Genomic DNA, 25,819 nt, shown 5'->3' with positions numbered 1-25,819 from the left:
AACAAGTTAGGAGGCTATTTGGTTTTTTTTTTTTATTTTCATTTTTTCTTCACAATTTACTCATTATATATCCTGATTAAAGCCCCTCCCTCCCTTTTCCCCTCATCCCCTTCCCCTAGTCCACTGAAAGGGGGAGTTCTCTACTATTGCCATCTGCCCATAGCTTGTTAAGTCTTATCAGGACTGCTTGGATCCTCTTCCATGGCCTGGCAAGGCTGCATCATCAGGGGTGAGTGATCAGAGAGTAGTCAACCGAGTTCATGATAGAGGCAGCCCCTGCTCCTCTCACTTCGAGATCCACATGGAGACTGAGCTGCCAATTAGCCACATCTGAGCAGGGGTCTAGGTCCTCTCTGTGCATGGTCCTCCATTGGTGCATCAGTAAGGAGACTATTCTTGTTTAAAAGATAGTTTGAGCTGGTGGATGGCTCAGCTGCTAAAGGCACTTGTTGCAAAGCCTTTCGTTTGATCCCTGGGAGAGAAGCAACTCCCACAAATTGTCTTCTGTTCTCCACACAGCCTTCAGCTTGTGTGTGTGTGTATGCATGCATATATGTGCACGCACAAACACGTTATACATTTATAAAGTAAAACACTTAAAATCTTAAAAGGCACAAAATCAAAAGAATTGATAACTTGTAAGAAACCAGTAGGTGGAATAAAATAAAAGCTATAGTCAGCGTACATCCCCATCTCACTAAGTCCGTGTCTGGTCTTCCTTCAGCTGTCAGCTTCATGTTCTCCGTACATCCTTAGTATGTTTTCATTCCTGGTCAAGTCCCAGCTGTAGGCCTCAGCATCATGTTCAATCTTTTGTAATGTTACCTCAGTTATATATTTTCATTTATTTGTAAGTTATGGTCAGAGTGTTACATAAAGAGAGAATTGAGAATTTAATGCCAGAGACAGGAATCGTAGGTTTTGACAGTTACAGAAATCCAAGCAAGAGATGATAAGGAACATAAAAGAAATGCTAATAAGGAAGAACAGATAGGACTAGGCAATTGACTGGCTATAAGAGAAGAATATAGTTCAGCATGGGGGCTCGTGACACCGAAATCTAGATGTGAGCATTCTCCAAGAGAAGCTACAGAAAAGCTGTGTTGCTTTGGCAGCTCGGAGCACTTCCTGCTCTTGCCGAGGACCAGGGTTCAGTTACGGCTCCAGCTTCAGGGCGTCTCACTGCCTCTTCTGTCTCCTGGAGGCACAGGAGGCACACGGTGCACAGACTCCCTACGCTAAAGGAAATGATCTTGAAACGGTTTTAGGAAAAGAATATACAGAAGGAGCAAGCTCACGGGGACCAGGTCCATTTGGGACATGTTAGTACAATAGGCTGCAGGATGGATAGCCCAGAGATGCCCCTGAAAGCTGGTGAGAATGGATTCTGAACTAAGGGAATGGCTTTGATAATAATGTAGGTTGGAGAACCATTAAATTATGAATTTACCACTCAATTCTGTTTTTTTGGTTTTTTTTTTTAATTTGTTCATCTTCTTTCTTCACTAATTTATTGGTACACTTTATTCCAAGTAATGGATATCTAGAGAGGCCGCATTCTTCAATTTGACCTTACATCAGTGATGTGCTGCCTCCAGCATGGCTCTCGGGACAGACCTGTGTGGTGATGGAATGAAGAAATCACTAACACAGAGACATGAAGACATAGAAAATCTGGGATATGGTAGACCAAGTTATGTGAGGGAGAAGCCACAGCACACAGCTGAACAGAGAGGTGGGGTTATTGCATACAGCTGGACATGGAGGCATGATTATAAAGTTGACAGATTGTTAACAAGGAGCCAGGGCACAGAGTGGGATCAAGGAAACAGGCTTAGCTAATCTCAGTAGCAGCAGTCACTATAGGGAGGCATCTTCAGGCTGTAAACAACCAGTGGGAGAAAAGTGTGGTGGACCTTTTCTGCACACCCTATCGACAGCACGTGACCCAGAGGAAGGCTTTGCTATCCTCCTGAACTGGGGTTGAGATTTCCCCGTGGGTCTAAAGCTAAGGTCCTTGTCTTGGCTGGTTCATGTCAACACTCAATCACTCAGGATGTCACACATGTAGAACTTCCTCCACTCTCCTCAGTGATGAACTTTGGTTTCCGGATACCAAACCACAGTGGTTTTACTTTCCTGGTTTTGCTCTAAACAGGCCCCGATCTGCTCTACACTTTGCATGAGCCAAGGTGTGGGAAGCACTTTTCAAAAAGTGTCTCCAAAACAGCCCTGGGTGTTAGTTGGATTTTTTTTAAATGGTGGTTGGTTGGAAGTCTGGCGATGGCCTCAGTCCCCTATCGGGAGAACCATATCTGCACGGCTGTGGGGACCTGTCCATCTCTGCCACCCTGAGCTGCCTCTGTGCCTGGAGTATTCTGCCTTGAGCACACGTGTTCTCTTTCTTTCCCCCTCTCTTTGTCCCTTTCTTTTGACACAGAAGCAGCTTCTTTATAAAGTTAGAATGTATGTGAGTGAATATACGTATGTATATTTGTGTGTTTACACACGCACGCTGATAGTGATCATCTTTGCGTGATGAACTTATGCACGAATTTTCTGAAAGCTCTCAGATCCTGCCTGCCCTGATTGGAGGCTGTGCGCTGCTGCATCATGGTCTTATGGAGGTGGATCCTCCAGTCCCCTCCATTTCCCACTGCACACAGTTGGACCACAGAGATCCAAGTTATGTCTGGAAAGGTGAACCGAAGTTTCTGACATAGCTGGAAAGCACTGGAAACTTGGGGACATTACGCTTTTAAGAGGCAGTGAAAAGGTAGAGATCAGAAAATCTTTATCTCAAAACCCTTGTTTCTCTCACACACAGCCAGGTACCAGAAGCCTTGCCCTTCGCTGTTTATGATTCATGGCACATGTCCACATAGCCTTCTTGGGTCTTTATTAATGTAGTCCTGAAGAAGATTTAAGTATTACCTTTAAAGGAAATACAGTGGGGCTGAGAAGGTGGCTCAGTTGGTAAAATGCTTGCTACGCAGAACTGAGGACCTGAGTTTATATCCCCAATACCCAGATAAAAACTAGGGATGGCAGCCCACATCTGTAACTCCAGTGTTGTAGGGTGTTCCAGTGTTCCAGGTGGAGCCCTGGAACTCCATGGCTAGCCACTCTTTCCACAGTGATGAGTTCCAGGTCAGGTGAGAGCCCTGTCTTAGAAAATAAGGGGGAGAGAGAGGGAGAGATCAAAAAGAACACATGGCATGAATATCTAGCCTCCACAAGCATGCACACGCGTGCATGCATGCATATGTATCTGCACACCTGCTTGAGTACACCCACATGAATGGGTACATACAACACACACACACACACACACACACACACACACACACACGTACACAGGAAAATTCTTGAAGGGACTGGGGAGATGACTTGGTGGTTAAAGCATTTTCCCGAGAAGCATGAGTACTGGAGTTTAGATTTCTCAGACCCACGTAAACATCAGATGGATGTGGCCTGTATTTCTAGCCTTAGAAAGCAGAGACAGGATTCCACTGAGCAAGTTGACTGGGGAGACTAGCTATATTGGTGAGTTAAGGGTTTGATTGAGAGAGACCACTTCAGCAGATAAGGTGGAAGTTGGATGCAAGATGATTTCCAGCATTAACCTTGAGCCCTCATATGCACACACACACACACAGACACACCTATACCACAAACACACACGTGCCTACACAGGCAAACATTCATATATGTATGTGCAAACTACAGATTTGCTGTAATGCAAGAAAATAAAAATTAATAGCAAAAAGAACATTGTTTTGGTGTTTTTAGAGAGGGCGGGGAGAGAGAGAGGAACATGAATTGGATGAGTAGGGAGATGGGAAGGATCCAAGAGGAGTAAAAGAAAAAACATCAAATTATATTGTATAAAAATAAATAAAAGAGAAAACGAACAGTCATTTAACATCCCTCATTAAAATAATTTTGTAAATTATCTGTACTTTTGAAGTAGACTGCTTTCAAGTCATGGGCTTATAATCAGAAGAGACCCAGGATGTGTGTAAAAGATAGAAAGACCTTAGTGAAGTATATTTAATTACCATTCCATATTTAATTCATGCCTTCTTCCCTTGCTCCATGCCCATCCCATCTCCTTTGTGCTCTAGTTGTTTCTGTTTCTGCCCACCCTCCTCTGTGTGCCATGATGACGGCCACTGATCAGAATCCTGCTAGCCCTGCAAGAGTTGAAAAGCAGGCTTTGGAAAGAGTAGCAGAGTAATGCTGTGGGACGCCAAAGCATTTCTATTTTGAGTGAAAGGCCTTGGTGGATCCTCATCTATTTGTCTCATAGTGTACTTCAGTGGTCATCTGTTTTGATAAATGGCATTTTAAAATTTAACATTTAATCCTTCAGACTCCATGGCATACTTCCCTTTCCTGTCCTGCCAGATTAGTATATTTCTCACTTCTTTTTGCATTCTTTGTGATTAATACAGAGAACCACAACTGGTCAGCATGAAAACAGTGAGAGACTTAGGGTGTTAAGCCCTAAATGCGACATCTTTCACACCATCCTCTAAAGCTATTTGATCAGCGTGGAAGAGCGGGAGGAGAGCTGTGGATGTCTGCAGTGACACCATATTTGCCAGACATGACAGGGCTGTTGTGTACATGAACTCAGCAGCTGTAACTACATGCATAAGACCTGGGCAAGATCAAGCCAGCCAAAATCCCAGTAAGGATCCCAGTGTAAAGGAAAGGGACTCCTGAAGCCCCACCCTTAACTGAGGCACAACTGAAAATTATTGACTACGAGGGGAGGGAGAATTGGTTTTCTTTATGGTTGTGGCCTCCAAGAGGCAACCCATGCTCCGGGAGGTTGTCCTAGACCCGAAGCAGAAATAGGCAGCACTAAGTGGACTCTGGTTTAAAATAAAAACAAACAAACAACAACACAGAACACGTGAACTTGTGTGTGTGTGTGTGTGTGTGTGTGTGTGTGTGTGTGTGTGTGTGTGTGTGTAAAGGGGATTTGTTAGAATGACTTACAGGATGTAGTTGAGCTACTCCAGCAATGGCTGTTTATCAATGGGAAGTTCACAATTCCAATAGTTATTCATTCCATGAGGCTGGATATCTACCAGTATAGAAGACTATACTGATGGTCTTCAGTAAATCACAGAAATCCAAAGAAGTAGGCTCTTATGCCAGTGAAAGGAGAGCAAGGACAAGCAGGCAAAGAGGAAAAGCTTTTCTTTCTTGTCTTCATAAAGGCTGACATGAGAAGGGTTGCTCAGGTTGAAGGTGGGGCTTCTGACCTCAGATGACTGAGTTCACTAAAAGTCCCTTACAGGTGTGTCCAGGAGTTTAGCTATGTAGTTAATGGCAGATGCAGTCAAGTTGACAGCCAAGAATAAACCTCACAGTAATCACTGGTAAGGACTTCCAAGTGTTTCCAAGGGTTGCATGGTAGCATTTCAGCCAGCAAAACCGGGAAGTCCTTTCAGGAAACCCTAAATCTTAAAGATGTCTTTAAGAATATGGGTTTCGGGAATGAAGAGATGGCTTGTTTTTAAAAGCACTGTCAGATCTTCCAGAGGACATGGGTTCAATTCCCAGCACCCACATGACAGCTCACAACTGTCTGTAGCTCTAGTTCCAAGGGATCCCTCAAACTGATTCATACAGTCAAAACACCAATGCACATTAAATAAAAATAAAATGGTTTTTAAAAGAATATGAGTTTAAACAGGGGAAAACAAGAAAAACTTGGAGCTTTATAACTGATGGGCACGGGTTGGTCTTAATATTAGTGACCCCATTCCTCAAAGTGGACCTGATTTCTTTTTGTTCTTTGTGGATTTCTAAGAGATTTTTTTTTTTATGTTTTTGGCACCCAGGAACTAAATAGCTTTAATTACTTGGATCTGTACAGACTTGCTGACCTCTTTCACCTCACATTGTTGGAGAAGGCAGTGATAGACTTCCTGGTGAAGCACCTCTCTGAGCTCCTGAAGAGCCGCCCAGAGGACGTTCTCACATTGCCCTACTGCTTGCTTCAGGAGGTGCTGAAGAGTGACCGCCTGACCTCACTGAGTGAAGAGCAGATCTGGCAGGTGAGCATGGCTGCCTGGCCTCGGGAAGGCGGGAGTAGGAAGGGAAGGATTCCTCACTGAGTGAAGAGCAGATCTGGCAGGTGAGCATGGCTGCCTGGCCTCCGGAAGGCGGGAGTAGGAAGGGAAGGATTCAGGAGCAGCCACCATGATGTGATGAGGCTTGCTCTCAGCTGTGCTGGAGTCCTGCTGTGCTGGGAGGCAAGTCACGGTGGACACCCAAGCTGCCGGCTGCCCAGCCTGGAGTGAGGCCAGCACTGGTGCTTTCTCAAAGCCGGGCAAATCAGAAGTGGCAAAGGGTTTTCTCCTGAGGACAAAAACATTTCTTAAGCTCAATTTGAGAAGACTGGATTGTAAAGCAATTTTATACATATTTAAGCCATTGAAAACAAAAGGAATTCAGCATTCTTGGGGAAAACCATTCAGAAATAGTTCCTTTAAAAATTATTGTAGTGAAAACAACTTAGAAATGGCTTTTTATACTCCAAATAATTTTTAATATGAGTTTTTAGCTAATTTGTAGGTAACTTATTAGTTGATGAGTTTTGAAATTGGCTAATTTGAATGATTTAAGTTTGGGTGAAGAAAGACTTGTCTACAAGTCAATGAAATGAAGGTGCACAGGTAAATTAATACAAGTGGTCATTGGTAAACACAAGTGTTCAAACATGGTTGTACTCTGGAATCTTTGAGATTTTTAGAATACTTGGCTTGGAGTATATTCCAAAAATTGTTACTGAGAACATACTGTGTATGTCCAGGGAATCTAAACTTTTTCTTTAGTTTTTTTTTTTTTTTTGAGATTATAATGTAATTACATCTTTTCTTCCTTCCCTCTCTTCCATCTGAACCCTCCCACATGCCCTCTTTCTGTCTTTCAGATCTGTTAGCTGTTGTTGTGTGCATATAAGCTTAGAGCTCAAGTGAAAGGAAGCTCTTCCTATGCACAGAGGGGAATGCCCCCCCCCCCCATGATGATGTATTCGCTGGAGATCTCACAGCCCTTCCTTCCCGGACTGTGGGATCTTTTCACATCCCGTCACTGCTTTGTCTAGGGACAGAAGGATGTTTTCTTTGTTTGAAAGTTGATTAGTCAGTTTAAATCCTCTTCTGCACATCCCTGGCGACTGTCCGTGGATACTGCTCCTGAAGTCTCCAGGAGATAGAGCCTATTTTCCCTGTCTCCCACCGCCATCTCTCTCATTCTACAGCACTGTTATACATCTTGATATTTCCAATGCCTGCAGGAGGCTATGAACAGGGGCTCTGCGCATGCACTGGAGGAGTCCACTGTTCTACTGACAGATGGAAGAGTCACTTCCTATCTTATCAGACATATTCAGGGAGCCTTTGACCTCTGTTCAAAATGTGTCACCTGATTCTCCTGATGCATAACTTTTGTGATACCTTCCTTCTTTGAACTTTGATCAACACCCGTCCTTCTTTTTGTTGAAAATAATAAGAAATAGGGCCAGCCTGATCACAGGCATTTGAAACCTTACTGACTTACCACAGGCCAGATGAGTGCTGTCTCCACCTACTAACAGAATGAAGGTATCAGAACCCGGCTCCAGTTTATAGAGCGGCTCAACCCTTCAAATCCAAGGGTGTTAGTACCTACCGTTCTCTCTCCACTAATCCACATTCTCAATTTAAAATGAAGTTACAAGAATCTGCTGCTTCCTGGGCATTTGTGGGAAGTTTTACTCAGACAGTGGTTATAAGTGCTGGCGAGGATGCGGTTCTGGCAGGGACTGCAGGAATCCTCAGCTCAGGATTTACTATGGCCAGTTCAGAGGATGAAGTAACCAAATTACTTTACTTTACAAAGGGAAAAAGAAACAGAATGGATTCTATAGTTTTCCAAACAAGACTGAGACTTGAGGCCATCCATCCTTGTGGCATCTGCCTGCTATTGTTGCATGGTTGAAAACACTGCCCGAGATAGACACAGTAAGGTGCAGACGTCAGAATATCAGCAAAATTCCATTCTGTCTGCTTAGAAACTATCACGATTGCCTCTCAAAGGCTACTAGTTTTATAAAGTAGAATTTTAGAAACTGGTTTCTGCAGGCAATAAGATAGTTTGTTAGATCTGATCCCCCATAAAAGGAATTAAAAGACTCCCATAAATATTATCAATTTAGGCATTCAGCAGGCAATAAGAAATTGTTTTTGCTTTATCTTAGTAAATAAGTAATCCCCTCATACTCAGTAGAGAAAAATGAAATCAGACCAACTATATTGCCTCAAGTATAGTTAAGTTCATCATTTTTTCTAAGGTTATACTAGTAATGCAATATACCATGGAAGAATCTAATATTCAGCCCAGGGTAAAGATTGGGTCTGCCAGAGGATTAGTGTCAGGGTGCTTTATAGAAGTGAAACTTGACGGACAGGCTGGAGACAGATCTACAGAATCTCATTAAACTGTTGAATTGTTCATTACAGAACGTCCTCACTGTAATAAAGTGCTCATTGACTTTGACAAATCCCCATCCCGTGTCTTAAAGAACAGTGAAGAAGAGGTGCTGAGGAAGAGAGAGGAAATTGGCACAAAGTAGGGCAGGTGACAGAAACGTGGATGAGGGGCTGTGCCATTTGATTAATATGTGCAACACTGCTTAGGTGAGACACAGCCCACACAGGAGTTTACCCAGGTGGCTGTTTCACTGTAAGTGATAATCTAATCTGGGACAATCCCTTCTTCGGTGAAAGGTCTAGTTTTCTCTATATTCCAGTTTGGCTCTGAAGACCTGTCATAAGAACCATGAAGTTATTCTCACTGAACAAACTATTTGCATATTTATTTACCTCTTTCTTTTCCTGTTCCTTTCCTTGATAAAATGTACTATACCCTGCAATGACCGTTTTGCAGATCCGTGAGCCTCCTAAATCTCCCTGACATTATACTTTGTTTTCTTTGTCCATTTAAAGAAAATTTTTTTTTTGAAACAGGGGATTTTTTATCTCCAGCTCTCCTGGAACTCACTATATAGACAAGGCTGGCCTTGAACTCATGAATAGTCGCTTGCCTCTGCCGCCAGAGCACAGAGATTAAAGGTGTACACTCAGAGAGTTTGACCTTTTCAAACTCTTCTTTTGCATGGAATGTCTTAGTCTGCCCTGCATAGTTTTCCTTCCTTTGGCCCATCTTTTTTTTAGGTTTGTTGGCTAACTTCATTATGTTTTCAGAGGAGACAGAGAGATTTGAACACAGTTGTATTGTCAGATGTTTCCTAGCGCAGCAATTTAGTTTGATGTTTTGAGGACAATGATTTCTTAAGTTCCAAATGAAAGTCACCAAAATTATTAGCTTCAAAGAAAGAGGAAACACAAGCAGCAGAAAATGAGCAAGCCAGCACAGAGGAGGTCGTGGCATGCAGGCTTTCACTGTGTTACCGGCAGGTTTCTACCAGTGTGCTCTTGCTTTCAGGCCAGTGGAAACTGCACACTTTGTTTAGGCCGGTGCTGCTGGGTTCTCCAGCTTGACTCACCTGTGGAGTTCCATGCAAGGGTCCTGCCAGAGAACGTGCTGACCAAAGGGTTCAAATTTTTTCACATACAAATTCTGAGGATTGGATGCCCTACAGGGGTGGCATTTGCTATGCTAAATTAGACTGAGATGATCATTATGCTATGTTTGTGTATGTCAATTTATCACGTTGTCTACCTTTAATATACTCAATGCTTAGTTGTCGATGAAATGGTTTAAAATAAATAAGCAAATAAGCCAAACAGGGGAGCCTGTTTGTTTTCTAATGAGAGAGAACAAAAAAAGGATGTGGATTTGGGTGGCTGGGAAATTGAGGGAAGGGTAATCATAATCAGAATATATTGTATATGAAAAAAAAATCTATTTTCAATAAAAAAGAAGAAAAACTGCTTAGAATGAAATAATTTGATTCCTTTCCTACAGAAGAGCTACTTATCTCTTCTCAGAAAGGTACATTTTCTGCTTGTTCAGTCACAGGTTCTATTTCTCCAGATTGAGAGGGAGGTAAGCCTATTCCATTGGAGAACAGTTGATAGGAACGGTTCCACCTGGTACAAGCCCCTAGACAAGCTAACAGAGAAGGCAGTCTCTCTTCCCAGCATGGAGTGAACAGCTGAGACCTCTAGTTGCTTGAGGTAGAAGAAAGAGCACAGGTTTGCTAACTCTGTTTCTCTCCCCAAGCCTTACTCAAAAGCGAAGAGACCTTTTTTTAATTAATTTAATTTATATATTTATTTATTACAATGTATTCACTTTGTATCCTGGCTGTAGCCCCTGCCTTGTCTCTTCCTAGTCCCACACACTCTCCCTCTTCTCTCCCTATACCCTTTCCCTAGTCCCCTGATAGGGGAGGACCTCCTCCCCTTCCATCTGACCCTAGCCTATCAGATCTAATCAATGCTGGCTGCACTGTCTTCCTCTGTGGCCTGGTAAGGCTGCTCCCCCCTCATGGGGAGGTGATCAAAGAGGCAGCCACTTGAGTTCATGTCAGAGACATCTCCTGTTCCCCTTACTAGGAAGCCCACTTGGAAACTGAGCAGCCAATGGGCTTCCTCTGAACAGGGGGTCTAGGTCCTCTCCATGCATGGTCCTTGGTTGGAGTATCAGTCTCTCCTGAGCCCAAGTATTTTAGCTCTATTATTCTCCTTGTGGAGTTCCTGTCCCCTCCAGGTCTTTCCATCTCCATATTTTATAAGGATTTGGCACTCTGCCAACAGTTTAGCTATGAGTCTCAGTATCTCCTTTGATATCCTGGTGGGTAGAGTCTTTCAGAGGTCCTCTGTGGAAGACTCCTGTCCTGTTCCTTGTCTTCTCCTACTTCCAATGTCTATCCTGTTTGCCCTTCTGAATGAGGATTAAGCATCTTCCCTAGGGTCCTCCTTATTGTTTAGCTTCTTTTTGTTGTTGTTTTTTATTTTCTGTATTTTTTGTATTAATTACAAATTATTCACTTTGTATACCAGCTGTAGCCCTCTCCCTCATCTCCTCCTAATCCCACCCTCCTTCTCTCTTCTCCCCCCCATGCCTCTCCCCAAGTCCACTGATAGGGGAGGTCCTCCTCCCCTTCCATCTAACCCTAGTCTATCAGGTCTCATCAGGAGTGGCTGCATTGTCTTCCTCTGTGGCCTGGTAAGGTTGCTCCCCCCTCAGGGGGAGGTGATCAAAGAGCCAGCCACTGAGTTCTTGTCAGAGACAGTTCCTATTCCCCTTACTAGGGTACCCACTTGAATACTGAGCTGCTATGGGCTACATCTGTGCAGGGGTTCTAGGTTATCTCCATGCATGGTCCTTGGTTGGAGTGTTAGTCTCTGAAAAGACCCCTGTGCCCAGATGTTTTGATTCTGTTGCTCTCCTTGTGGAGCTCCTACCCCCTACAGGTCTTTCTATCTCCCCCTTCTTTCATAAGATTTCCTGCACTCTGCCCAAAGTTTGGTTATAAGTCTCAGCATCTGTTTTAATACCGTACTGGGTAGAGTCTTTCAGAGGCCCTCTGTGGTTGGCTCCTGTCCTGTTCCCTATTTTCTCCCTTTTCCTATGTCCATCCCATTTTCTTTCTGAGTGAGGAAAGGAAGGACCCAGGGTTCTCCTCCTTGCTTAGCTTCTTTAGGTGTACAGATTTTGGTATGTTTATTTTATATTATATGGCTAATATCCACTTATTAGTGAGTATATATCATTTGTGTCTTTCTGCTTCTGGGTTACCTCACTCAGGATGATCTTTTCTAGTTCACACCATTTGCCTGCAAATTTCATGATTTCCATTTTTTTTTTCATTTCTGAGTAGTATTCCATTGTGTAAACATTTTCTCTATCCATTCCTCTGTTGAGGGACATCTAGGTTGTTTCCAGATTCTGGTTATTACTAATAGAGCTGCTGCAAACATGGTTGAGCAAATTGAGCAGAACACCAACAGCACAGGCTCTAAGATCAACAATCAATATATGGGACCTCATAAAACTGAAAAGCTTCTGTAAAGCAAAGGACACTGTTGTCAGAACAAAATGACAGCCTACAGACTGGGAAAAGATCTTCACCAACCCTACATCTGACAGAGGGCTAATATCCAGAATATATAAATAACTCAAGAAGTTAAACACCAACACACCAAGTAATCCAATTAAAAAATGGGGTACAGAGCTAAACAGAGAATTCTCAACAGAAGAATATCAAATGGCAGAGAAACACTTAAAGAAATGCTTAACATTCTTAGTCATTCAGGAAATGCAAATCAAAATGACCATGAGATTCCATCTCACACCCATTGGAATATCTAAGATCAAAAACTCAAGTGACAACACATGCTGGAGAAGATGTGGATAAAGGGGAACCCTCCTCCATTGCTGGTGGGAATGTAAACCTGTACAACCACTTTGGAAATCAATCTGGCACTTCTTCAGAAAATTAGGAATAGTGCTTCCTCCAGATCCAGCAATACCACTCTTGAGCATATACCCAGAATATGCCCCGCCATTTGCAAAGAGACTTTTATTGCTTTAAACTGTAAATACAGCTCTTAGAATTATGGTTTTATCTCTAAAATAGTAGAAACAAAAAGGATATCTTTTAAATGGATCAAGATGCCTTAAAAATAAATTGAATATTTTTGACGCCTGTTTTGTGTTAGACATGTTGTTAGGAATTAGATCCTTAAAAACAGAAGTTAAGGTAAATTTCGAGTTATTTAATCAGACTTTTCATTTTAATCTTAGAATTTGGAGAAAAATTTCCTTTACTAACTTACTAATACTTCCTATATCTTCTCTAATGATAATGTTTTCATCTCTTTGCTGACCTTGGGTTGGAGGCACTTCCTACCTACTCATAAAAGGTCCATTTATCTCTTTTGACCTAGCCATAGCCTTTTTCCATCTGTGTGGGATTATACACTCACAGAGACAGAGGCTGGGCCTGTAAGGTTCACATGTTACCTTGTCCTCCTGTGTCCCATAAATGATAATGACAACAATATAGAGCCTTCACATTACAGTTCAGTGGGTGAGAAGATATACTGCCAGTCCTGTATAAGGCTGTATTTATGTTTAGGAAACATGCTATAAAAAGTGAGTTTAGAGTTTTAATTCCATACTTTCTTGTTTTGTTGTTGTTTTTGGAAATTTGTCTCTCTAGTAATGTCAGATGCATGCTGCAGAGGGCATTGAGCAACCTCCTTGTAGTGCAGGTTTTTTGTTTTTGTTTTTATTTTTGACAAGCTCTTCAGCTTTCATCAGCATCCCAAGCACAAAGCATTGCATCTCCATTTAATCATTTTCCTTAAAAGTAATCCCAGAAGCTAAACCTTCTACCCTTTCATAGTTAGGAAGTGGAGGACATAGTTTCATAGTTTCTTCAGGTTTCATCTTGTATCTCTTTGATGATAAAGTGACCCGCATATACTTCTGGTCAGGGGTAAGCCAGGACCTCAAACACTGCAAAAGGTGAAACAACACATTGCCTGATTTACACAGTGAATCACAGTTTTGAAAATGCTTCTGCATTTACTGTTTCTCTGGTTCAATGATGTGAATGGGAAATTGGCAGAACAAAACTGCAAATCCATGTCCTCTAACTTTTGGACTCTTTTCACTTTGGCCAGTAGCCTGAAGTTATTAAAGAGTGATAAAGATGCATCAAATTATCTCTTGGCTTTAAACAGAATTAGGAAAACTAAAACTAATTAGGGTGTTGTTTCTTGCTGTTATGCATGAGGCTCTATGTACAACCTCTAGTATTAAAGGAACTAAAAAATAAGGAGAAGAAATTTTTGGCTATTCCGGTTCTCTATATAGTTGTGAAGTAGTGTCTACAGTAAATGGAGAAGGGCTGTTCCTCCTGCCCCATGTCTGTCATCTTGCTAATTCTTCTGTGTTCTATGGCATGTGCTTCACTCATTCTTTCATTCATGACGGCTAGGTACTGAGGATGGGCTGGGCTGGGCTAGATTCTGTTGAGTCACTCCTGTTGGCTGCCATAGCATGGGTTAGCGCTTGTTAGCAGAAAGGACCAGTGGGCCCTGCTTCTCTGGGTGCTAGTGAGTCTGACATGGTGCTTCTGCTTGTCACATGGCTTGTGTCGAAATGATCTGGCTTCAAGGGAAAGTGAAGTGCAATTGTTTGGACAACCCATGGCGTACAGTTTTCTTTGTTGTTTCTTCAGTGACTTGTTCATCGTTGATTCCTGTTCATGATCATACAGATTTGAAAATCTCTGCTTGTTTCTAGTACCATCATAGTCAAATGAATCAGGGGGCGTGATTGTATAATCCAAAAATTCCTCAAATAAAAATAACGTCTAAAATACATAGACCTTGGTAACTCAAAATGGAGTCAGTTCTGTGGTCAGAGAACTTTACTTTCATTTCATCCTTGTCTCTCCTTGTGCATGGGTTGCAGTGTTACAGCATTGCTATGTTTTTCCCAGCTAGACATTTGCAGGCTATATTTATGTTTTGAATTCTATATGTATTTTTATTCACCAGTCCCTAAGCTAATCAAATTTGCACCAGTTCTCAATTTTCTCCCTGAAACTGCTTACCGCTCCAACCGGCTACCTACAGTCTTCTACATTCTACTAAATGGTAGTAAAGAAAATAAACAACAGCTCCCTTGCCTCTCAGACAGTGCAGCCTGAGGATGCTTCCTTTATGGGCCCTCAGCTGGACCCTGAGTAATGTTGATATTTCCAGGCGTGGTGCTGGGAGATGCTGCTGTATTTAGTCTTTCCTCCTGATGTACATGCTGCTATTTCTCTGTGAGGATTCATTCCCAGGAGCTTGACTAGTGGCTTTGCTGTTGTTTGTCTGGGCTTTATGCCTTTGGGAGACACAGGACACAACCATTCCAGAGGAACTTTCCAGCAGCTAATTCGCAGCACTCGAGCTGTGTGTTGTCAGCGGCTGTGAGCAAGAAAGCCAACATGTATTCATGTGCGGCCGGTCCCATGAGTTAATGGCTTCCTTTTCTTTTTGTTTCTTTTTTTTTTAAGAATTGAACACACAGAACAAGAAGGTGATTTATGAGATATGACATATTATGTTTTCTGCCTCTAATTTTCATTGTGATTCATGTTGTTTCCAGACTGATATTTTTGTTGTTGTTATGAGAAGGAAAAAGATGACTGGAGAATATTACTTATGCATTGGTGGCCTGCAGTAATATTGCTGCTACCTGGGTTATCAGGGATTTAAAAATAAACCCAACCATAAGCTGCATATGAGGTAGAAACCCTGAGGCAGGCAAAGAAGTCCACCAATAATAACAGTAATAATTCTTGCAAGCCTAGAGAGCTTCATATTTTAATGAATTTTTACACCTAATTTCATATGAATCTTTCCTTAGACTTGTTATAGTAGATGAGGCGAATTTTATCCAAATTTTAACTAGTGAGAAAACCAAAGTTTAAGTGTGAAGTTCAGTGATTAACTAGCTTACTTTTCAGTTTGTTTCAATGGAGAGCTCACTGTATTGCCTTGAAATATACCAACTTCCCCCCAGTCAAAAAAGAACCTCAAAGTAGCACCTACATCTTCCATATCTGATATCTTATTCTATATTCTATGAGTGAAATCAGCTCTTGATGTTTCTAATAACTGGCCATCTTTCCTTCTTGTGGGAAGTAGTAGAAATGACTCAGACAAAAGTGGTAGTGGAAAGTGTTACTGAGGCTCTTACCAATACAAAATGGGTCTTTAGATGGGTCAATTAAGAAGAGCAGATAGAGAATTTCAGCTACTCAGTGAAATAGCCTACATTCTTCAGAATGTGAGGTGGTGAAGTACAGTGAAGGAGAGGAAGGCTGATAAGGAAGAGTCACAGATCCTTTGAGGAGATTCCAGTCAGTGTAAGAGAACTCTGAGTTTCCTCATTTCTGCTGTAGTATGTAAAGACTGTGTGGGAGGAAGTCCATAGGCTGTGGTCTCTACCTGGCTGAAGAGACTCTATGGACAGAATGGAAGTGAATGAAAATGATCAATCATTACATCTTCATTTTATACTTAGTGTATTGAAACTTTAGGAATTTATGTGACAGAAATTGACAGTTGGATTACAGCTTACATGTGGATTTTAAAAGAAATAGAGAAAATATTAATGTATTGATATTGGTAAGCATTAGTCTTTTTCCAATACACATGAATTCATTCACCCTTGTTCTGCAATGTCAGGCCACTCAAGTGGATATGAAGTTCATGATGGTTGGCCATGCCAGACCATACTGATTTCCTGGCCCGGGCCTTCTAAGTGGGTGCCTCAAAACATCTGTGTTGAGTGGCCCAGACGCTCAGAAACATTGAAATGAGATGTCTCAGACAGCCGTGGTGTTTGTTTATACTAATGTCTTTCTGCACTACTTCCTTCACCCGTCCCTACAACTTGTGACAAAATGTGAAATGATGACTAAGATTTGGATGGAGATATAGTGCAATGGCTGGTACTTACCCAGAATGCATGAGCTCTATATTCCATCTCTACCACACGGAAGGGGAAACATTTGGACTCAAAATATCTGGGAAGTGGTGATTCTGAGATCAGTCAGCATGAGAACCCACAGAAAGGTTATTCTTACACTTCCTGTGTGCTTGTAATGCAGTGATGTGCACTCTCTGTGGAGATGCTGTCAGTCCCCGTGCATGACTGTCACAGTAAGGGCTCAAGTGAACCCAGTGTCCTGGTGGGAAAAGCATAACGAGAAATGGAATTCTTCTTAGGGAGAATTAAAAGGACCTTGATGTCTTCTAAAGGTAGGTATCAGAGATGTCGAATACCCTCCCTTTGTTTCTAAAAACATCGCAAGTCCATATTGGTAAGAGGCACTGATCCTCTACTCGCTGGAGACTGACTCACATGTCTGCCTGGTGTGTGCTCCTGCTGATGTAAAATGGCTACATAGAGCCTCCTCTGACCACACAAGGGACTCAGATAATAAAGGAGTGATAGATGGTACGCTTAAGCGTAAACGTTTTAGGAAGACCCATCTTATTAACACTTTAAAACAAGTGAGTATAATATCATTAATTTTGATTAATTCATTTGCTCTTAATGTAGCTTTTAATTTGTAATTCTATGTGAATTACAATGTAATTTGGCATTAATTATACTAAATTGACGATAAGCCAGCTGATCACAATGGGAAATCACTCACAGCTGAGAGTGAAACTAAGCTGTATTCCGAAAGGTTGCTGCTTACTTAAGAGGTCAATCACGCAAGTGTCCTTCTCTTTGGATGTGAGATTGACGCCATATTTGAGAACTTAAGGGGATTCCTCATTCTGCCCAGGGTAGATGCTCTGTGGAAGGAAGTTCATGCATATCCATAAATGGGGAAACAATAGGGTAAATAAAGACATTGATTCATCAGGGGTTTGACAGGCTCCTAAAGAGTATGTGTTTTGCTTTTCTCATCCTGTGTAAGATTTGGATGCTGTAAAGGGGCTGTGTGATGTTTTAGGATCATTCCATGCTCCTTGGTTTCTGGGCCTTAGAAGTCGACCTAATTAAATTGGCCTGCCTTTCATCAAGGTGCCTTTGTACCTACAAGGAAGTCTAGTTTCAAGCTGATGAGCAATTTGTATCCCCAAACCATGCATGTACACAAAGCACCTTCTGTTAGTAAGGATGTCGTGGCTTATAAAACCAACCTCATAGACAGAGCATCAGCTCCTTGGGAGCTTTGGTGAAACTTGCCATGGTCCCTGCATGCCCAAGTGAAGGAACCTGAAGAAGCTGAGCCCCTAAAAGAGTGCAGGGGAACAAGGGTGGACTTGGAAAATACAGTTTTTTAAATATCTGCTAGATATGTTCCTTTCAAAGTTATCTTCAAAACACCAAAGCAGGACAAAGCAGGACAAAGTGTTGAGATGCCCTGGAATGTGCTAAGATTGGGACATTTATTCTTGAAGTCTCTCCACGTACAGGTATATCTTGGTGAATTCTGTACATTCAGAGTACATTTGTAGGTAGCAACGGACCTCAAAATTAAGCTGTCTGAGTCTCAGGGGAATTTTCTTTTGCTAATTACTGCATCGAAAAGTAAAATCTGTTGTTCTAATCACTCTCTCTTTTACTTTGTGAATTTCTTACCTTCATGCTATCATTGCAATGAACCGTTTGAGCAATACAATCGTCTAAGTTTTATGTAAAACTAGTTAGTTAAGATGTTAAAACTAACTCAAAAACCGAGCCAGCAGCTACCCTCCCTTGGCTTACAGTGGTGCTGATCACAGTCTGAAGAGACACAGTCTAGACAGGGAGAGCCCTGCATGCTGAAACCTGAAAGATTAAAATCCTCCAACGTCTATACCACACGTGGGCACATGCGTATATGCACTGGTACGCATGCAAACAAGACAGACGAACTTTATACCTAAGTGATTGTCCTTTGTTTTGTAGCTTGACTTAAAACATAGCGTTCCCATGACTAGTTGATGGCAGACTTATGGAGGAAAATTTGTTTAATGCCCAGTAGAGCTGGCCCTCTCGCAGAACTTCCATTCTTCCCTCAGGATGCTCTTTACATCAGCCTCAGACTGGTGGTGTTGGTCTCTCCCACACCACTTACGGCTCCCAGGGGAGCCTCCGGCTCGTAAGCACAGTTGATTGTATCTGATGCACGCCCGCTGATGAAGTCTTTCCAGTGCCTAACGTTCCTTCCTGTTCTCAGAGAACAAAAAGGATTGGGACAGAGGAGCCAGTACTGTGGAGATGATGCAAACACCTACAGAGCATGCGTCTTCGCAGCTCTAACGCCTTAGCATTTGCAATGCCAGCAAAGTGAACCGCTCTTTATCAGACTGCAATGAGAGGTTAGGTCATTGGGAGCCTTTTTAGTCATTTTGTGCTTTTCAAGAGTGAATTTGTTAGAATTATGCTGAATACCCACTTAAAGCCTCAGCTGATAACCCTACCTGTGTTTTATAACTCTGCACTGTCAGAACTCATAATAAGTCAAACATTCTTTCAGTGGTGCTCATAAGGGAGGAAAAAAACCCTCACGAATTTAAGAGTAATTTCAGACTGTAAATGAAAAGGAGAGGCACGACTGTTCATTTGCACCAATCATGCCTTCCTTTCATCTGCTCTGATTAGGACTGGTGCGGTTTCATCAGACTCCTCCATCACCGAGCTGTCACTCCAGCCGGCTGTTGATTGAAAACAATCAAGGCTCTGATGGCACAATTATTCTGACCCTTTAACTAGAGGCTGCTGTGATAATGAAAGGTTGATTATGATAGTTTGTGCCTCTTTCAGTTTGCCAAGAAGGTTAATTTGGGCATCAGACGGATGTTTAATGGGCGCTTGCTGGCTACACTGAGGTAAATGAGAACGTGCAGTCTTGGATATTGCACGGATATAGTTTGGCTGTCAATCATTGTCATTTGGAGTTTGTGCCTCACACTCTGGAAATCACATTTTATTTTTTCCTTGGGATTTAATTTATTCTGTGCCCTGAGGAAGTTCTCTCACTCAGTGACCTTCACAGCAGCTCTCTCTGCCTTTTCCCCCCTTTTTTCAAATGGAGCTCAAAGGCACAACACATCTAGAAGAGCATTTTTCTTTCATTTTCACTTAAAAATGGAAACTTTAAAAATCCATCCTTATCACTCCTTTCCAATAGAGCCAATGTTTCCGTTCTGATTGTGCAGAGGGGAAGCTGCAGTGACAGGGATGCTCTGGCCGGTTTGCAGCAGTCCAGGCAGTTCCGCGTCCTGTGCAAGAAGCGGTGGCTGCAGTGAGGTCAAATGGGTGCAGAACTGGAGCTGAAGTCCCCGTTTTCCTCACAGCTTCCTCAACAGCCTGTCTCAGAACACTCAAATTCCTCCTTCAAAGCATGCGCCTTACTCTTTTTCCTTCTCGGGAAGCTTGGGGAGGGTTCGACACAGGAAGACAGAATTGCTACAGTTATTAAGAAGTTGATTGTGTGTGTGTGTGTGAGAGAGAGAGAGAGAGAGAGATAGAGGAGAAGAGAACAACCTTAAGTCCTGTCCTCCAGGTACTGCTCTTTTTCCAGCCAGACTTTCTCACTGCCCAGGTCAGGCTGACCAGCCAGACTTTCTCACTGCCCAGGTCGGGCTGACCAGCCAGACTTTCTCACTGCCCAGGTCAGGCTGACCAGCCCAAAAATCCAACTGTCTGTGCCTCCCCAGCTGAGGTTTACACACATGTGTCACTGTTCTCCATGTTTGATTTATTTTGCATAGACTCTAGGAATTAGACTCAGGGTCCTCAAGTCTGGCAAGCCGTTAACCAGCTGAGCTACCTCCTAAAGCCCTGCCAACTTAAAATTTTTAACTTGTGTAGATCTTGTACCTGGTTGAAGTACAGTTAAGAAACTACACCAACATTTTATAATGCTGTTTTTACAAAACAACGCATAAGCTTGCATAATGATCTTTATTCAAACCTTTTACAGAAAAAAATGCAGGACACACACACAAAAAAAAAAAAAATGGAAAACCCCTTACTTCTGTCTCCTGACTGTGCATGGCAACCTGGCATGGTGGGTGTCTGAGAGCCATTCTTACTGCTATGCATCTTGTGTGGTTGTGTCTCCCCACTACCCAAGCTGGGCTGCATTTCTGCCTAGTTCTAAACGTTGGTTTCTAGTGTGACAATAATAAAGCAATTATGTCTGTGGGTGTTAAAATGCCAGCACCATAATGGTTCTAACTTTAGTTTAGGTATCCTCTTTTCACAGTATTTATTTCTGGCTTTTATGTACATGTATTTATTTTCTTTCAACAAATAAGTTTTACATAATTAAATTTATTTTTTCATTTGTGATATATTTGTGTGTATGTGTATATGTATAGGTATACATAAATTATTTGAGAATTTTATATAACATGTTTTGATTATATTATAGATTATTGGCTTTTTAAATAAGGTATTTGTGCTTGAATGGTAAAGAAGGGCCTTAATAATTCAGTCTCATCTGAAGGCAGACATTGAATTCTGTTATGATTTTAATGCAGCCCTTATTTAAGCAATGGTGCTTTTAGAATGTGTGTTTAAGGAGACATGAGAATAGGATCGTTCATGCTTGTGGTCTTACCAAGTTCGTCATCACACTCCACAGAGGATTCCTTTTCTCTCATTCAGTGAACTATGTGGGTAAGCTAGCCCTTGGGGATGCTTCACAGAGTTATTGACTAGTTATGTCTGGTTTTTAAGCAACAGGAAATAAAGGATAACTAGGAGAGAAATATGTCAACTAAACCAATCAATATTTTCATGGCTCTTGCATTTTGAAGAGTGGTATGACATTTAATTGTAATACTACCTTGCAGTATCTGTGAAAATGAGTCATTTTATTTTGTAGACTAGCTTAGCTACCCTGCTATTGCTGTTATAAAACATGGCGACCAAGATGGCTTATAGGAGAAAGGGTTTACCTGGGGCTTATGGTTCCAAAGGGCTAAGAATCAGTCACATCTGTCACTGTAGGGAAGCTCTGCACCAAGCACCAGGCATGAGAGCAGGAGCAGCTGAGAGCTCACAGCCTCACCGACAAGCATCAACAAGCAACAGGCAGAGTGCGTGATTCCTGTGCACTTGGCTCTCACAGCATGCCTCCAGGGACACACTTCCTAACTTACTAAGCCTCCCCAAATAGCCACCAACTGGCGACCAAGCATTCAAATGCCAAAAACCATGAGGGACATTTATCATGCAGATCACCACATAGAGTCACTGTGTTTGCAAGTTAATGAGACTCAAGCCATAAACCATTTCCTGTTACAAGAAATAGAAATCATGATGCCAAATTGGTATTAGCCTGAGACCTGGGTTCTGAACTTCCACCAAACACTGTCCTGTTGAAATGTGGAAAACTTGTCTCCAAAATAGAAGGCTTTTCTTACCTTCTCAGAAGCCCTCCATGAACTACCTGTCAGTGTGCTCACACCCTGACTTAGCCCACTGTGCCTTCTACATACAAAGGCACTTCTCCAAAGGTCCGAGCCAACGTTCCACACCTGTTGCCTGGCTTGTGTTGACAATTATTCTGCATCCAGGATGGGATTCAGTTACTGGGCCATGTTTCTTTTTCTCTTTATTCTGTCCACTTCCCAGCCTCCATTTAGTACTCTTTATCTTGACTTTATGGAGAAGGCATAGGTCTGTGATGTTCCTGAGTGACTCCTTGCTTCCTTACTCAGCAAAAACCCATGGGTTGACCCTGAAATTAAGAACAGCCATATCTCATATATCCTACAGATGCTCATTTTGGAAGAGCCGCTGTCTCATATTCATTCCTTGAGCCACTGGAGTCCCCCTTTTACCACACATCTTCAGAAATCATCAAGCCAGTGGTTTTCCCCACTACGGACTGTCTTCCTTACAGAAACACTACAGATGGGGTACCTCAGGATACCTCCACCTAAACTGAGACCTTAGCCATCTTTTCTGAAGTAAAATTATAACCATTATGATTTTTGCACACTTGAATCCTAATTCAAGACTTGTTTGACGTTCACTTGTTTGAACAACCCAACCCCTAAACCCTTTTATTTGATCAATTATTTGGTGACTCACATCTCTGAAATTCTATTTTGGTTAAAAATGCTATTATAATTATAGTGAAAGCTGTATCTTTTGCTTAACACAAGTGTCACAAGTGGGAAAGAGGGTTTCATCTTTCCCTAGGTATTTCTACTATGAAGAAGAGAAGTTAAAGAATAGCATGTGGAATAATGCTCTTTTTAAACATCACCAGTGAGTCTGAAATTTGAGAAGTGAAGGTAGTTACCAGGTGGCTCCCTTTGTAACACATTGGTAGCCTAGGCCTGTCTCCCCTCCCTTGGTCTATCAAGTGTCTGGTGCCTGCTCCACGACCAATCCTCTCAAGAGTGGATGCTTGCTCTTCACAAATAGTCCCATGCAACTTAAACAATTCCTGACCACCATTTCATCATAGATAACTACCTGATGGAGTTGACCAACTCCATCTCCTTGGCTTTGAGTGGATACTTGACCCTGTGAGGTTCATCTGGTCATGCCATTACAGCTTTGATCTCAGTTAGGGACTGTGAGTGCCCAGGGTATCTTCTGTTTGCTCATTATTCATGAACCAAGCCACAAAGAGGCTCTCAGGATGGCCTAAGGTATGTTTACCAGTTAACAATATCCTTAGCCATAAAATATAAGTTATGTCAGCATCATTAAAATGCCAATGAAATGGAAGCATAGAAAGATGATCCATCACCAAAAGAAAACGTACGGACTCAACTAACCTGGGCGCTCACAGAGATTGAACCATCAATCAAAGAGCCATGGGATGGACCTGAGTCCCTCTACATAGGTAACAGATATATGGTCCTCATGTGGGACCTCTAACCAAGGAGCAGAGGCTGTCTCTGACTCTGTTGTCTGCCTTTAGATTCCTTTCCCCTAACTAGACTGCCTTGTCTAACCTCAATAGAAGAAGCTCTCAGTCCTACCTGATATGCCAAGGCAGATTGATACCCATGGGAAGTTTCCCCTTCTCTGAGGAGAGAGAGGACAGAGGGGAAGGGATGTGAAAGGAGGAACTGGGGGGAGAGGAGTTAGGGGAAGCTCCAATTGGTATTTGAAAAAGATGGTCCATGAGCAGGACGAATCTCTGTCTCCAAACACTGTAACTTCCAGGTCGTTGGAATTTTCAAACTTTCTTCCAGTTACACAACTACACAAGAAACTTGGAATGCTTGATATGGTGCTAGTAGATTTGGAATTGAATGGCAAGTAACAGCCCTGTGTGTGTAATGGTTAGAGTCTTTCTAATTGAGTGCATTCTGGGCACATAGTGAACTCACTGAAACTGAGTAATGGATGAGTACAAGTAAAACAAACAAACAAACAAACAAAAACAAAGGAAAGGTTCATGGTTATATCATTTATCCACAGAAAGAAAAAAAAAAGTAGTCTGCTTAAACAACCGATCCTTATTTTAGGTTCCACCAAGTCTTGACCTCATCTGTATGTTAACTGGCTCGAGATTTGAAGAGACTCGTGTGGACAAGAATTCAAATATTTCTAAACAGGATATCCAAGTCGCAGGGGGAAAACAAGTATTATTCAGAAAGCACTAGATTCAAGTCACTTCCTCTCTTCTGCTTTTATTCATCTGTTTACTCGTGCTTCCACACAACTTCAATTTCTGGGATGGACTTCCTGGATCGTTGTGAAGGTAGAGCCACTGGAAGGGTGGTCTCAAGCATGCTGCACTGCCATGCTTTTGCTGTTGCTCTACAACATGGGAAACACTTAATTCCGTGTTTCTTATAATCTACAATTATCCTAACAGTTTATGTCAGCGTCACACAATATTGTCTCATGTAAAAAATATTCTGAATGTGATGACTTTATCTTGAACTTAAAAAAAAATCACAGGTCCTGGTGTGATGGTGCACGCCTGTAATCCCAGCACTCTGAGAGGCAGAGGCAGGCAGATCTCTGTGAGTTCAAGGCCAGCCTGGTCTACAAACAAGCCCAGGATAGCCAAGGCTACCCAGGGAAACCCTGTCACAAAGAATATTTATGGTGTCACATTCTCATGGCATTCATTCACATGTTGTCTAAGTGTTATACTCCAGCAAGCATTTTCTCATGTCATCTCAGTCCAAAGCTTCTTGAGTACTAGATGACACAGGAAATATCATCCTAGTGTACAGCTGCTGAAACTGTGTTGGGGGGTTTCTTGAGTGCAGAGAAACAGTTGACCTTCTGCGGGTGGACTGTGTTGGTGGGTTTCTTGAGTGCAGGGAAACAGTTGACCTTCTGCGGGTGGACTGCTTGTGGGGGGGGGGGGGCTGGGGGACTAATGCTCACATGTATGAGATGAGCTCCAGTTTACCTGAGCTCCAGCTCCACCCTGGAGACAGGTTTTTGTTATCATGACCTGCTTCCTTTCTAACTACCACATTTACATCACCGGGTATGTGCCAATAGTGATCAAAAAGAGCAGCGAGATTCCCTGGCCATTTCAGCTGATGTTGCTCTGATGTCCTCACTGTATTTAGTGCTTGGGAGAGAATGTAAGTGGTCAGCCACATAGGGTACTCCATTCCCTGTTTACCACTGGGACACAATAGGGTTTCCTCTCGTTTTCCAGGGTAATCCAACAGCATAGGCTTATTTCTGGTTGGCCATGTGCAAAGTCCCTTTAGTGTCCAGTAGGATATGCTATGAAGATAAACACTAGCATCTTAGACATTTTAGGTAATGCCCATAAACAATCCCAGTCTCATTGGCTGGCTTGATGCCTCTTGTCTTTCTGCTCATTATTGTAAAAATACTGAAGATCAATTACAAGATGTTTTGGTCAGATGCAAGGTGAGCAAAAAAAATTTTCATTTTTCTTGAGTGCTATGTTTGATTATGTTTGCATGGATAATGTTGGTTGTATTTTTTTTTTTTTAGTGTGATGACTCTTCTTTATTAATTTTGGAAAAATATAAGTCATATCCCTCTACAAATATTACCTTTGTGATTCTCTTTTTTAACCTGGTGGTAATTCTTTTTTTTTATTTTATTTTTTTATTTTTCTTTTTAGTTACATTTTGTTAACTCTGTATCCCAGCTGTATCCCGCTCCCTCATTCCCTCCCCAACCCCACACTCCCTCCCTGGTCTCCTCCCTGCCCCTTTCCAAGTCCCCTGATAGGGGAGGACCTCCTCCCCTTTCATCTGACCCTGTTTTATCAGGTATCTTCAGGGCTGGCTGCAAAGTCCTCCTCTGTGGCCTAACAGACTGCTCCTCCCCTGGGGGGGGGGGGGTC

At 42.2% G+C, this 25,819-nt stretch overlaps 1 protein-coding gene across 6 annotated transcripts in view; it reads left to right on the top strand.

Annotated features, from left to right (window-relative positions):
* The window catches only part of Klhl32 (kelch like family member 32), a 226,414-nt gene that overhangs the window by 159,420 nt on the left and 41,175 nt on the right, over positions 1–25,819 (top strand). For 4 of the 6 annotated variants that reach the window (XR_008719679.1, XM_055603480.1, XM_055603478.1 and 1 more), the window contains one exon: positions 5,862–6,077. Coding sequence is in view for 4 of the 6 variants with exons in the window: in XM_055603480.1 (XP_055459455.1) it covers positions 5,862–6,077 (216 nt within the window). In the remaining 2 variants the exon portion in view is untranslated. Of the gene's footprint in view, positions 1–5,861; positions 6,078–6,134; positions 6,158–25,819 lie in introns of those variants that run through there. The other 2 variants (XM_055603481.1, XM_055603483.1) reach the window with 2 other exon arrangements.

This window comes from Psammomys obesus, unplaced genomic scaffold (assembly GCF_907164565.1).
Source record: "Psammomys obesus unplaced genomic scaffold, mPsaObe1.curated_primary_1811, whole genome shotgun sequence".
Classification (NCBI taxonomy): Eukaryota; Metazoa; Chordata; class Mammalia; order Rodentia; family Muridae; genus Psammomys; species Psammomys obesus.
Note: the sequence above shows the minus strand (reverse complement) of the source record. Positions and strands in the feature narration are given on the sequence as shown.